Here is a 13977-nt window from a genome sequence, read left to right on the forward strand (position 1 = left end):
GTGTTCTTTAGGCGACGTAATACAGTGTGTTAATTAAGTTAATATGGCTCAATTCTGATATTCTATTCCCCAAAGAATATTCATGTATGATTCATACGTTTTACAGAATTGGCTCATGCTGTAAGGAGATTATTTCAAGAGAGATTCCCTGGTGTCCAAGTTCCAAATCAGAGTTCGATTCAAAATGCATTAGTGTTTGTTGTTCAAGTGTTTATTAATAACTTACGCAACAAACTGTAGGTAGATTTACTACGGACTTCTGACACGTGTTCACTGAGATTATTGGCTTGACTCGCCTAAGAATCACAAACAGTGAAAGCGGGCACATGAAGGATTATTTAACCAGTATTATAACTTAAGTGCATGCTATAATCCTAGATTAATTAACGAAATGATTAATTAACGGACGAATGTATTAATCAATGAACAAAAAGACGAATGGATAAATATATGAAGAGTGCAAATGAACGAACAGATTAGAGAATGAAGGGATAGATAAACATATGGATAGAGAGATAAATCAATGCTTCATGAAAGAATTAGTGAATGGACGAATGAATGACGATTGAACAATTTGGTATGTGGATGAACAAACGGACCAACTGTTGAATGAATGAATGAATGAATGAATGAATGAATTAATTAATTAATTAATTAATTAATTAATGAAATTGTAGGCCTACTTTAAGACACATAGTATATTATTTTACTGTTAAACTGCAAACCTGGCCTGTATTTAGAGTGTCGAAAACTGGGAACTTGCAGGTTTTAGGGGTGCTAAATTTCTGGAAATTCGTACAAAAAATTGGGTGAAGTGGAAAGTATCTTTGGTATGGAGGGTAAATTGTTGTTTGCCCCAATGACAGAGCAAGGAGGAAGCCTCTTCTAATCTAAATTAATATTCTGGGCCCTGAAGAAACCTATTTGTAAGCTCATGTAAATTTAAGGGGATTAAAATAAATTCTGTGTACCAGTATTTTTATTTGAAGAGGAGGCGACAGTTTTTTTTCTAGATTTGTAAAGACTCGTAAATACAGCCATGATAACAATTTATGTATATTACTGTTAATAACATGTGTTGTAATAAGAAATGCAAATATTAATGTATTCTATGTTGCATAAATATGTTCAACTTTTTAATTATGTTTATTTTCTTGTTTCAGAACTACAACAATATGGAGTTTGGGATTGTTAGGTTAATCGGTATATTTGTTGTCGGTAAGTTTCATTTGTTTCTTTTAGTATACAAGGTGAACCGTAAGTAATGCCATTAATTTCTGGAGGTTATTCTTGAGATATTTCGAACAAAAAGTTTCAATACAATTTTGCTCATTTTTGCTTCATTTTCGAGATAAAAATTGTTTTAATACAAGCCAGCGAAAGTGGAGGGAGTAGGCAACAACCAATGGTGTCTTATATTCCGGAGTAGATGAAACAATGGCGTGTTTCCTTGTAAACACAGCGGACATTTCGCAATCTGGTCGTTCAGCAACTCACAGCTGCTGTAACTCAGCAAAAATAAATAGCTGAATTAGTGCTATCCCGGTTGAATGCAGTCATTGGCATTGGCTCGCAGAAGATACTTTTACTCGTATCTTTGGGAAAAAGTCTCTAGAATAGGGTGACTAGATTCCCAAAATAAAAAAAAAAACGGAACACTTGTTAAAGTTGACATGAATCAACATTAGGGTTACCATGAGAAGAAATTCTATAGGAGGACATGGAATCTAAAACAAGAGGACATTGCTTAAAAATTAGTATGAACAAAATTAAGTAAAGATAAAAACAATGACTCACCGTAGTTAGTTTTCTCACTAGTTGCTGGATCAGCATTACATCTGTACCCTACTTATCGGTGGAGCCCACTTTGTGCACAAGAGCCTGAAGAGACAAACTTATATCTTATAACAAATAACTATGGAACTGTTCACAGGACATGTCCTTGAAATTATATTTCACTGCGATGATACCTCTGTGACGTTTTTAGAGTGTAAGAATTCAATGCATGTCAATAGGTCATCATATTTTATGTTTTTTTATGTGCTCCAGCTTCAACCATTGAAAGCAGTTAAATTCTTTCATAGATTTTCACCATTTGTTTAGATATTCTATCCATAATATCGCACATTACTCAATATTCATATTAATTCTAGTTGAAATGCGAAATGCCGGACATTTCAAATTTTTTTTAAATGCCTGCCGGACAGGATAAAATGATTAAAAAAGAGGACATGTCCTCCTTTTGCCGGATGGTAATCCTAATCAACATTTTATCTAAACGTACATTATTACTTGTGTTTATATAATGTCAGTGAACAATAAGGTTCAGTTTTAACTTATTTATTTTAAAGTAGGTAATAAATACTACACTGTTTATAATAACTAGACTATAGGCCTAATAATTGTACATAATAGAGTAGCATGGATACTTGGCTTAAGTCATTGTTAACCATTATTTTATATTGCAACTAGTCTGGATTAATTAGATTAACTTATCTGTTTAAAAATACTTCAAATTAATTGGACCTTACATTATATCCATGTCATGTATTCTGAACTTTTAACTATTTTAACATTCTCCATAAAGATCAACTGTACAATCAGCATCATATTTCTTTGATGAGTGAATTTGCTCTAGAAATGTTGGAATTTCCTTCAGGAAACTATAGAAATCCATGCAAGACACATTTTTGAAATGAAATTTTGTGATTCATTTTGCCTTTATGGAATTCATTACGATGACATCTGATGGAAACAATATAGAATTAAACAATGTTTTACGTGATTATTAAATAAAATAAAATAAATATTTCAACAATAATTAAGGGAAACGGGACGCCATTTAAAAAAAAAAAACGAGACATTTGGCATCCCGAGCATACTTTTCTCGGGACAGGGACAAGAGGCTGGAAGAAGGGATAATCTACTCTAGAAGCAAAAGATTTTGAACCAAGTTCTATATCTGGACTATACACTTTAATCAAGAAAACAGGGCTGATGAATCAATTTTAAATTAAACATAGGCAGCACAAAAAGCCTAAGGCTGCAGTATGTCCGGACAAATGACGGGACTAATGTGAAGGAAAAAATGCATGATATAGACCCGTGTATTCCACTCAAAGCTTAAGGTTTTGTACTGACTGCTAATTTACACCTTCTTTATTATACGGTACCGTAAAGTGGGGTGACTTTGAGCAGTAATTTAGCGCCTTTCTAAATTAAATGCTGTACCCTATCACGAAGAAATTGAACTAGTTTATTGACAACTTAAACAGTTTTTTCGCAATTGGGTACAGCATTTAATTTAGAAAGGCGCTAAATTGCTGTTCAAAGTCACCTCGGTGTTCAAAGTCACCCCACTTTACGGCACACAAAACTGTATATGACATTAGGAACTTCACTTTCTGATTAATGTACTAAACAAGAATTGTTAATTCTGAGCTAGAAGGAATGAAAAAATAATGATGTTCTTGATTTTGTTGCAGCAAGTGCAGATGTCGGGTTTGCAGTGTATGACAGGTATGCAGCAGAACAACCAGGTCCGTCTGTCTCGTACGTGGCGCATCTCACAGGCGCCCTGGCGGGCCTCACCATAGGCCTCCTCGTTCTCAAGAACTTTGAGCAGAAGTTACATGAGCAACTGATGTGGTGGGTGGCACTCGGCGTGTATGCAGCCTGCACCATCTTCGCTATCCTCTTCAATGTGTTCAACCCTGGTTATCCTTGATGATACTAAGCAGAAGAAGCTGTTATCGTGGTGGCCAGTGGAATCGTACTAATGTCATTGTTACCACATTGTTAACGTTATAAAAAAAACATGGCTGCGATTGCCTACGATGAGACAGTTAACTGTAGAAATGCGAATATTTCACCAGAACTATCTCAAAATAATGTTATTATATATGGAAATATGAGTAATAATAACAGACAAGAAATCAGAACAATGTGTATTGTTATATATGATGTATAAAAGTCAGTATTACCAACTGTGTTAGATTTACCACGGCATCAAGAATTTAAATTGAGCTATGTAGTCACCTGAAGTGTGGTGATTGATGTATCGAATAGGGCTGGCCTTCTTAGTTTAACGTTAATCATAGACCCCCCCCCCCTCCTTGTCAGGCTTCTATTTTCAGCAGGATTGATTTCAGAGTGGAAGGAAATATTGGGGGTGATGTATTTATGATGTAACGAAAGATGGCACCACAGCTTAGCCATAGCTAGATGGTAAGCCCTTAAACAAAGAAAAACTTCCATATAAAGGAGACTAAGAAATTCAGTAATGAAACTGAAATCTATAGAGATCTTCCTCCATTATGCAAACCCTATTGCGATAGTGTGTGATGAATCCTATTGGTTATTTAAGTATTACGGTAGTTTTGAATTCAATGAGTGAACAGATGTAAACAATATTGTTTAGAATTTGGGTTCCATCTATGTGCAAGTGTGTGTGAGTGCAGCGAATGTTGCGAGTGAAAAGTGATGATTGATGCTAGTCAAAAGTAAAATAAAAAAAGTGTAAAAAAATCGCTGTGAGGAAGGAAAACAAATAATGTCATATTTAATTTCTGAATATATCCTAAACAGAGTGACTGTTGTAGTACATGATGAAAATCATGAAAGTAAAGATATAAAAAAAAAAAGATGAGAGTCAGCCTAATAGGATATTAGAGACAATGGTCACTTCTTTAATAAGCTGTCAAATTTCTTCGATGATGGCTCTCTTTTCCTTGTTGTTTATTTATGAGTGTTATGTATATATCTTAGGAACTGATACAATCGACTATTACTACACACATTATGATGAATCATAATATTATTTTTTTCCTTTATTTTACGAGGAAATTCTCGTCTTTATACCAAAGAAGCGTGAACTTAGTTCTGTTGCATTTGTAAAGTTGATAGGTACAGAACTGCTTGTGATTTGGAAGTCTCATGAGACTGTCTTAATGCAATTTAAGTAAACTAATCTTCAGGCGTCATGTTTGTTCCCTTTTGTTCTTAATAAAGAAGTAAAAACATTGTGAACTAATGAACATCTTCAAAACACTAATTTCAGTTAACATCTAGAGTAGATTAAAAAATTAAGACTGTTAAACAAAATGTGTTATAATATTTTACTCAAAGGCAGGGATTGAAACAGCCATCATTTTCTTTTTCAGAAGAAAGAAGTTATTTCATGATAAAATGGTTCATGAAAGAAACCTTTATTTTGGCCTGGAGAGAAGAAAGAAAGAACTTTGAAACAATAGTCGGAAATGAGCAATAAATATAATTTCGAGTATTCGTTAGTCTGAAAATTAAATCTTTAATCTGGTACTTCATTCTAAAAAAATGAATAAATTCGTTAAATGTATGAGAAGAGAACAGAAATAATGAAAAGGGTATCCGAATGTTATAGATAAAATGCAGTGGAAGAAGAAAATGGAAATTAACCAGCCATGAACGGGTCCTGAAAAGTTACACAAGTGCACGGGCTGGGTCTCTCAGACCCATTTTGTAAATATGAAAATATATATTTATTTCAATCATACTACTAATTCCACAATTTGGGACATCTGGCCGACATCTACAGCTGACCACTAGGATCCAGAATACAAAGCAGAGGTTAAATTAAAAATAAAATGCAATATGACTTGCGGAGAGAATATGGAACAATGATAAATTTAAAAATAAAGTAGGCCTACAATTTGATTTCGAAGAAACTTGAGATGAAAGTACAATGAAGAGTAATGAAATGAAGCAAAAAAATATATATATATATTACGTAGTGTTATACAAGTGATTGTGTAAAATGGATAATGAATCTCTCAATACCGTTAGACAAATTTTGTTAATGTCCTCATTAGAAAATTTAAGAGAAAGGAGAATGGTTCAGAATATCAGCTTTATTTTCCTGCAAAGTTAACTTCATAAATTTGTGAGTTCCACGACTTTCATAATTTTATAACATATTCAAATGAGTCATAGCATTTTTTGTCACAAATACAGAAATTTCAAATATGAATTTGTAATTAAAACGAGAAACTCAAAACTCGAGGAGCATAAACAAATAAAAATCGCACTTTAACTTTATCACATGATAATGTAACTTACATATCCATTTTACAGTCACAGCACAAGAATGATGAATGTTCTAAACACAGATACCTGTTACATAGGATGAGTATCAGGTATTTCTGTCTTTGCAAAATGCACAACGGCCTCTTTTGCTTCTTTTATTTCCACCACTTACATTTTCCACACTTGGTAGCCTACTAGTTTCGCAATATGACGAACGTTCTTTGAAAGAGCTTTTTCTTTCATTTGTTCTTCTGTCAGATCGAACACTAATTTCTTCAGAAAGTGTCCTCTGTTCTTGACATATGGAAAATCTAGATTCTTGGCCTTCAAAATCAAACATGAATTGAAGCCTGCAATGTTCAACTGATTTCGTTCAAAGAACTTGCATGAATGCACGGACTAGGTCCTTCAGACCCACACAACACATCAGTACAACTAGTACTGTACCACAAATAACATAAACTAAACGATATTCTTCTATACAAGTGTGCCAAACACGTTTCAACAGGAAGCTACTGAGAGTCACAAGTAATAAGCTTTTGCTATCTGTGAGAAATGTAACAAAATATTCGCATATGGATCTCATAGACCCAACCCATGCACTAGCGGGTGAAATTCAGTACAGCCTTCAAAATTTTAAACGAAGAAATCGTTTGACTTCATAGGAAAACTTCGTAGTGTCTCTTTCTTAATTTTTATCTCTGTCTGGGGTAGTCTTACGTGGCTGGAATTTCCTCTCGAGAAATGTTTACATTTAAAGAGCAAATTTTTATTGCAGTTAACAAAATACGAGTATTTAATCTGTTTTCATCTTAATTCCTACTACGACACAATATTTTTTTCCTAGGAATAGTGGTAAAAAAATTAACAATAATATTAATGGCCTATTGTAGCTCAAAGTAGGCACACCTCAAAAATATTACTATTCTAGAAAAAAAAGATTATTTTGTTAGAGTGGTAATCCCTGCCAGTGGGTAATGAAATCGCTACAAAAAGTATTTATAAAAACTGAAGTAAATATTAGAGAAGTGACGAAGTATCGTTGTGCAGTTGTCACTGAAAGGTACTGCAAATTTCAAACTTCAGTTAGATATACCAAACCAAGAAGCTAGAGAGAAAACAGATATCCTGAAGCTTCCATCAGAATTTTTTATGAGAACTTCGTAGATTTTCGTTTTGGATTTAGTGATATAGCAATTGAAGACCTAAAATTCTAAATGTGCTAAGTGCCAATTTTTTAAATTTAGTTTTATTCAATCTAAGGGAGAAACGTCCATATGAGAATATCACACTACAGTAAAATCCCTCGTAACCGGTACCCAAATAACTGGCAATATTAAAACAACAGCACTTTTGGGTGGGCCAAAAAAAAAAAAGTTTAAATCTGCCAGATTGCCACAGTCTCGGCCGTCAGTGTTGCCACATTAGGAAGTTCACACGAGCTTTCATTTTCAGTGAATATTAGAATCTAAAATTTGCGTGCTGGTATTATTTGTGTTGTGTGATGTGTTTTAATAAAGAAAATTCACACAGTTTTTATGTTTATTCAGTTATGTTCGGGCCATCAGTGTTGCCACATTAGGAAGTTCGCACGAACTTCCATTTCCAGTGAATATTCCAACCTAGAATTAGTGTATTATTTGCGTTGTGTGATGTGTTTTAATAAGGAAAATCCACACAGTTTTTATGTTTATTCAGTTATGAGCAAGTGATAGAGAAATAAGTTTCACATGGCTGCAGTTTCAAGATTTGGCACCATGAAATACGAACTTTTTTTTTTTGTATATATCGGTATTTATTCAATTATCCGGAAAAATCTCGTATCCGGAACTAGCTTGGTTCCTTCGGTGCCAGTTAAGAAGGATTCTACTGTAAATTGTTTTTGTCATAGCTCAACTGTAAGCGACTCATTTATGCGCCAAAAGATGGTGTTGTAGGTATCTCAACATGCATTTCATAGTGTGTTTTTCATCAATATCTCAGAAAGTTGTTTTTGGCACTTAGCACATTTAGAATGTTAGGTCCTCAATTATAAATACCGCACATTATATCAGCTCCACTGGAATCATAAAAAAAACTTCTGTAAAATTCCTTTCATTTTCACAACTATTTATTTATAGTAACAATGTAAATTATATCAGAAAGAGGAGTGACACATTCATTGTTTCAGTTGTTTTTATGTTATTTTCATATTATATTGAGCAGAAGATTCACTGTAGCAGAAACGTCTATTGTTATACATAGACTTTTGTATTTGGAATAACAAATCTTTCAGTACCAACATAAAAAAAAAACATTCCTTATACCACATCCAGAAAATCTCGACCATTCAAGCATATTTGCCTTTTGTAGTAAAATCCAGGGACAATATAATATAATTCTAACTCCGACTTAGGAAAGCTTCATGTCATAGTAGAAAAATAAATTTGAGTTGTGCAAGTTCCAAAATTACTAGTTGCATTTATGAGGAGCATCAACAAGGCAAAAAAAATATATATACCGGTACTGAAAATAACTTCATTAAGGCATTTTCGAACCAAAGCTTTGAATTCCAACATTAGACTAAAGAATCACAGAACATAGGCAAATAATTCTCTTAAATATTGTTAATGCATATTATAATTTTGTGAGTATTATAATTTTGTAATTTATCTGTGATATGTTAGAAATAATAATTTTATGCGAGATCATCTTGTATAGAATTCGATTAATGTAGCCTACTGGAAAAGTAAGATGGCAAATAAGAATATTTGTTTTCCTTTTTGAAAATCTGTAAACTACTGTAATAAATAAAGGTTAAAATGTAAAAAGTAATTTGCCTGAGACATACTAGTATTTATATACCAGTATGCACTAAAGAATTAAATTCACAGAGTATCTGGATATGATAGAAGGAAGATTTTTTTTAATGTCATCTTATGCAAAAAAAACCTGCAACTGTGTAATTACAAATTTTGGAACTATTGCCAACGGTATAAATTTCAAAAAAGTTCTTAACCAAATTGTGTCTTTTATCCCAGGTAGTACAATAATTTGCAAGCCTTATCTACCTAGAATCAATCTTGTTTGAATACTCAAAAACTTTTTGATTCTGTTACGGCAAGTTGAACTTTTATCTTGAAATAAAATTAAGGTTAAGATGTATACGTCTTAATAATCACTATAAAGAACACTAACTTTCAATCTAACCAACGTTCATGAAAGTAGCCTTTACGAAGTTGGTTGCGAGAAGCGTCAGAAAGGAAATTACTGAAAATAAAGTTGCATACTTCAATAATAACTCTTCACTTTCTGTTGTTACATATTTACAATTGCAGAAGAGCTTACACAATTAATCAAAATCATCTGCTTCTCAAAAATGATTGTGGTTTTGCATACCAGTATAACTGCATTAATTGCAACCAATAAACTGCAGGGAACTCTAATACCGTTAACATGGTGTCTGAATGCCAGAAAAAATGTAAATTACTTAATTCCAAACATAGTGGAGTGTGTCCAAAGTTCAGGAAAATAACGGCTGTATATATTTCTGTCTACAATGAATTGAAATTTTGGACGTTGTTGTTCCAGTTTCTTAGATTTTGTAATTAATTGTAATATTAATTATTATAAATCCATAGAATTCGTGAACAGATGCTTACAGAAGAGAAAGTAACTAAATTTTAGAAATGCGTAAGTGTTTGTCATTTTCAAGACATGTTAAAACAGAGTAACAGACAATGGCTTTTGGTTCCAGTGACAACACCAAACAATTACAGTACTATTAAAATACATGGTAGTATTTATACATAACTATTGTAGGCTCAATTAATGTATAATTACTGTAATTATTATTAATTATATATTTATATATTACGTCACACTCGTACATTGTTTGTTTTCCAAATACTATTATTATTATTATTATTATTATTATTATTACTATTATGATTATTATTATTATTATTATTATTATTATTATTATTATTGTACCAATTACCTCAAGATAATATGGCAGCTTCATACCGTATTTTAATATAGGAAGCTCTTTTTGTTTTTGTATAATATTATAATGAATTTGAACATGAAGTTACAATTCCATATACTGTACCGATACCGACAACACTGTCAAGCTCATCTGTTTGACATACTACTGCCAGTAATGAAATTCCAACATTGTAAATACATACCATAGCACTGAAAGTTTCTCCCAACATGCCTAGTTATGTTGAGAGGAAAATAACAACATATCGAGCTTTAATAAAACAGAAACTGACTTGGAAAATAGTTTCTTTTATTGATATTAATGTTTGTGAGATTAAAAACTCCCATTCTATACCTGTTACTGAAATATGTTCACTTGAATGAAACCAAATGAACATAATTTTAGACTTCTGTATAGTATTTCACTAGATTGGTTCAATCCTGAATCATATATATTACAGATTGATCATCCCTATGTTAAAATTGGTAGCACTTCGAAGAGAACAACTGCCAGGATCACCATCTGTCCGCCGTAAACGAAAACGAGATGGCAGTACAGTCGCTAATGCAATTCAAATGGGAGTTATTACGTGACTCCTTATGTAACAACTAGATGGCAGCATAGTAAACCTGACAAAAGTTGTTTCCGTCAAAGCCTATAAGGGCGAGCAATCTGGGTGTATATGATCTAGGATTCAATGGATCATTAAAATACCTATATAAATAAAAACGGAAAGAAAAATATGGCATTAATTCAGAATTATTTAAAGGTACAGAAATGTCATTCATATGATATATGATATGATATGATATGATATGATATGATATGATATGATATATGATGTGATGTGATATGATATGAGATATGATATGATATGATATTTGTCGATAAGCACTTACTTCTGGTGAGATGGCACTTCATATACTTTGTATACAGTGCCATCTCAACTTATTACATAGCAAATTTATGAAAGTCATCACTTACTTCATGCTCTCTTCCCAACTTATTACATAGCGAATTTATGTAAGTCATCACTTACTTCATCCTCTCTTCCACTCATGTTCCCTTTAAATGTATCTTGTCACCTCTCGTTCACCAGCCTATCTATCTATCTATCTATCTATCTATCTATCTATCTATCTATCTATCTATCTATCTATCTATCTATCTATCTATCTATCTATCTATCTATCTATCTATCTATCTATCTATCTATCTATCTATCTATCTATCTATCTATCTATCTATCTATCTATCTATCTATCTATCTATCTATCTATCTATCTATCTATCTATCTATCTATCTATCTATCTATCTATCTATCTATCTATCTATCTATCTATCTATCTATCTATCTATCTATCTATCTATCTATCTATCTATCTATCTATCTATCTATCTATCTATCTATCTATCATTTCCCCACTTCTCCACTACTGTCCCCCACACTTATATACTCCCCTCACTTCACTTCCTATTGATATCCTTGACCCCCCTACTATCTATTTTTTTCCTGAATTTTCCCCCACTACACCAACTTCTTAAATCATAATGTTTCTATTTACTATTCACCTTTTATTCCTTCATTACTGCTCCCTGGATCCATTCCATTTTTCTTCACTTGCTTTGTCGTTTTTGAATGATCTTTTATCCAACCATCTACCAGTGATCATGGAGATTATGCTACAGCACAATGATAATTTTTGCTCAAATAATGTATTTGTAATACCATAGTGTTTGATCTATCGTTTGACAATTTTCTGTGATTATGTTCATGACGCGTTATACAGTGTTTAGTCTTTGCTATTTGGTGCCTCAGGGGGTTTGTTGTGCTATTCAGAACTCCACATGAGAATGTAGACAATTATGCGCATGTGTGAAGTGAAATCACTGCTCTGATTGGCTATTTTTAAGCGGGAAAGTGCTGTAGTCAGCTTCAGCACGACACAGCTTGGAGATTGCAAAAGTAAAGCGTAACAAAATATTGCCACAGTCTAGTATATACAGTTACGAAGCTCAATACGTAGTAAATATGCGTCCATAAATAGTTGCTAACCACTAGGATCGCTACTATCGCCTCATTACAGACAATGCGAAATAGTACCTGCACAGTCTATTGTTCCTAGCACCCTCACAACTCAAGCTTCGTGACTGTATATACTAGACTGTGATATTGGCATAGTCTAATATATATACAATCACGAAGCTCAATACATAGTAAATATGCATCCATAAATAGTTGCTAACCACTAGGATCGCTACTATCGCCTCATTACAGACAATGCGAAATAGTACCTGCACAGTCTATTGTTCCTAGCACCCTCACAACCCAAGCTTCGTAACTGTATATACTTACTGTTAGATTGTGATATTGCTTGTTTGCAGAAGAACTCTGAACTATTTACAATGTATTTGGTAATTCAAGTGTCCGACTGCTGCTGCCATCTACCTCTTTATTTGAGGTTCTTCCTGAATCAGTCAGCAAGCAACGGAAAATAGAATCCCAGAAAATTGAAGCCAAGGAAGTATGTGACCGTATAATTCAGGAAGCTACTCACCATTTCCAGTCTTCAGCTACCTAGACGCAACAAAATTGTTAAACAGCAAATTTTTTTTACAATTTTTCGCATAATTTTCCTGAACACGAACTTGAAGTTGCTGTCAACAGCTATACTGTACTGAACAAAAGAGTGTTAAAGACACAACTTGGAGTTCTGCACGGAAGACCCGACTTTCGAACTACAGATGGAGCTGTTCAATTGTTACAGTACATAGTCTCCAACAATTTACAGTATCCATTCTATGTAGTAACGAAGTTAAATATTTTTTTACAACACCAATGGCCATTGCTGAGCCAGAAAGATGTTTTTCTTGCTTGAAGCGCATAAAAACGTTTTTAAGGAACACTATGTCCCAGGATCGTCTCACTGCTCTTGCAATACTGTCAATAGAAAAGACTATGATGTCCAAGATGGAGGGGTTTAACACCAGGGTAATTGATAAGTACTGCAGTAGGAAGGAACGTCGTATGGACTTCATATTTCGTCACCAGGTGAGTCTCAAATTAAGATAAATACATATATGTGTATACAGTAGGCCGATATATTCTTTATAGATAATATGAGACTAGTTGCAGGAAATGGGACTCAAAGTCGGAGTTTTTTTTTTTTTTTTTGTGGTTTCAAAAAGAGGATGAAATACTGAGCATTTAAAAAAAATTCATGGTTCTAGGTGCTATAGTTTTTAATATATTACTTCTTGAATGTTGATATTACATTATGTACTTTTCGAGAAAAATGCAATTAAAGTTTTCACTTGTTTTCTTAGCAACTATAAGAAAGATTTAGGTATTTAAGAAGCACTGTGTAAAACTACGTCCTAGCTTAGTATGTAACAAAAGCCTACAAGTAGTGCAAGATGTCAAAACATAGAAATGCTGTTTTTACACCGCAAATTCGTTATTTAGTTCTCCTGTAAAATTTTCTTTACGAATTTAGGTCCCTTTTTGCGCAACGGGTCACATACACACACACACATATATATATATATATATATGTATAGAGATAATTTTGTTTAATGGCTGCTCTCTCCCTCTTAAATATCTCTTAAATTGTAGCACACTCATTATTTTGACCACCAGCTGAGAAGATCCACTACAAGATGGCTGACTGGATGATTTTTCAAGACCATGTAGCTGCTATGCTTTCACCATTTCTTTTCCCCTCTCCTCCAGAATCATTCTAGCAGAGATACATATATGTCAATTAGCGACCTGAAGAAGTGCACCAGGAAGGCAATGGATGGCGCAATTCTGAAAGTCTTCACATCTGGAACGGATGCAGCTCCTGATCCTTCTGTATAAATTTGTAACCTGTTCCAATCATTTCTATCGGTACTCGGAGTCCCCAAAACAAGTTTAACTGTTTCATATTTTCTAACATCGTCCACG

At 33.3% G+C, this 13977-nt stretch overlaps 1 protein-coding gene across 2 annotated transcripts in view; it reads left to right on the top strand.

Moving 5' to 3' along the window:
- LOC138706597 (protein rhomboid-like) overlaps positions 1-9927 on the top strand; it is a 411976-nt gene extending 402049 nt beyond the window's left edge. For both annotated transcript variants that reach the window (XM_069836095.1, XM_069836094.1), the window contains 2 exons: positions 1164-1218; positions 3486-9927. In XM_069836095.1, coding sequence (XP_069692196.1) covers positions 1164-1218; positions 3486-3727 — 297 coding nt within the window. In that variant the 3' untranslated portion in view covers positions 3728-9927. The remainder of the gene's footprint in view (positions 1-1163; positions 1219-3485) is intronic.
- The last annotated feature ends 4050 nt before the right edge of the window (positions 9928-13977 follow it).

This window comes from Periplaneta americana, chromosome 9, assembly GCF_040183065.1.
Source record: "Periplaneta americana isolate PAMFEO1 chromosome 9, P.americana_PAMFEO1_priV1, whole genome shotgun sequence".
NCBI lineage: Eukaryota > Metazoa > Arthropoda > Insecta > Blattodea > Blattidae > Periplaneta > Periplaneta americana.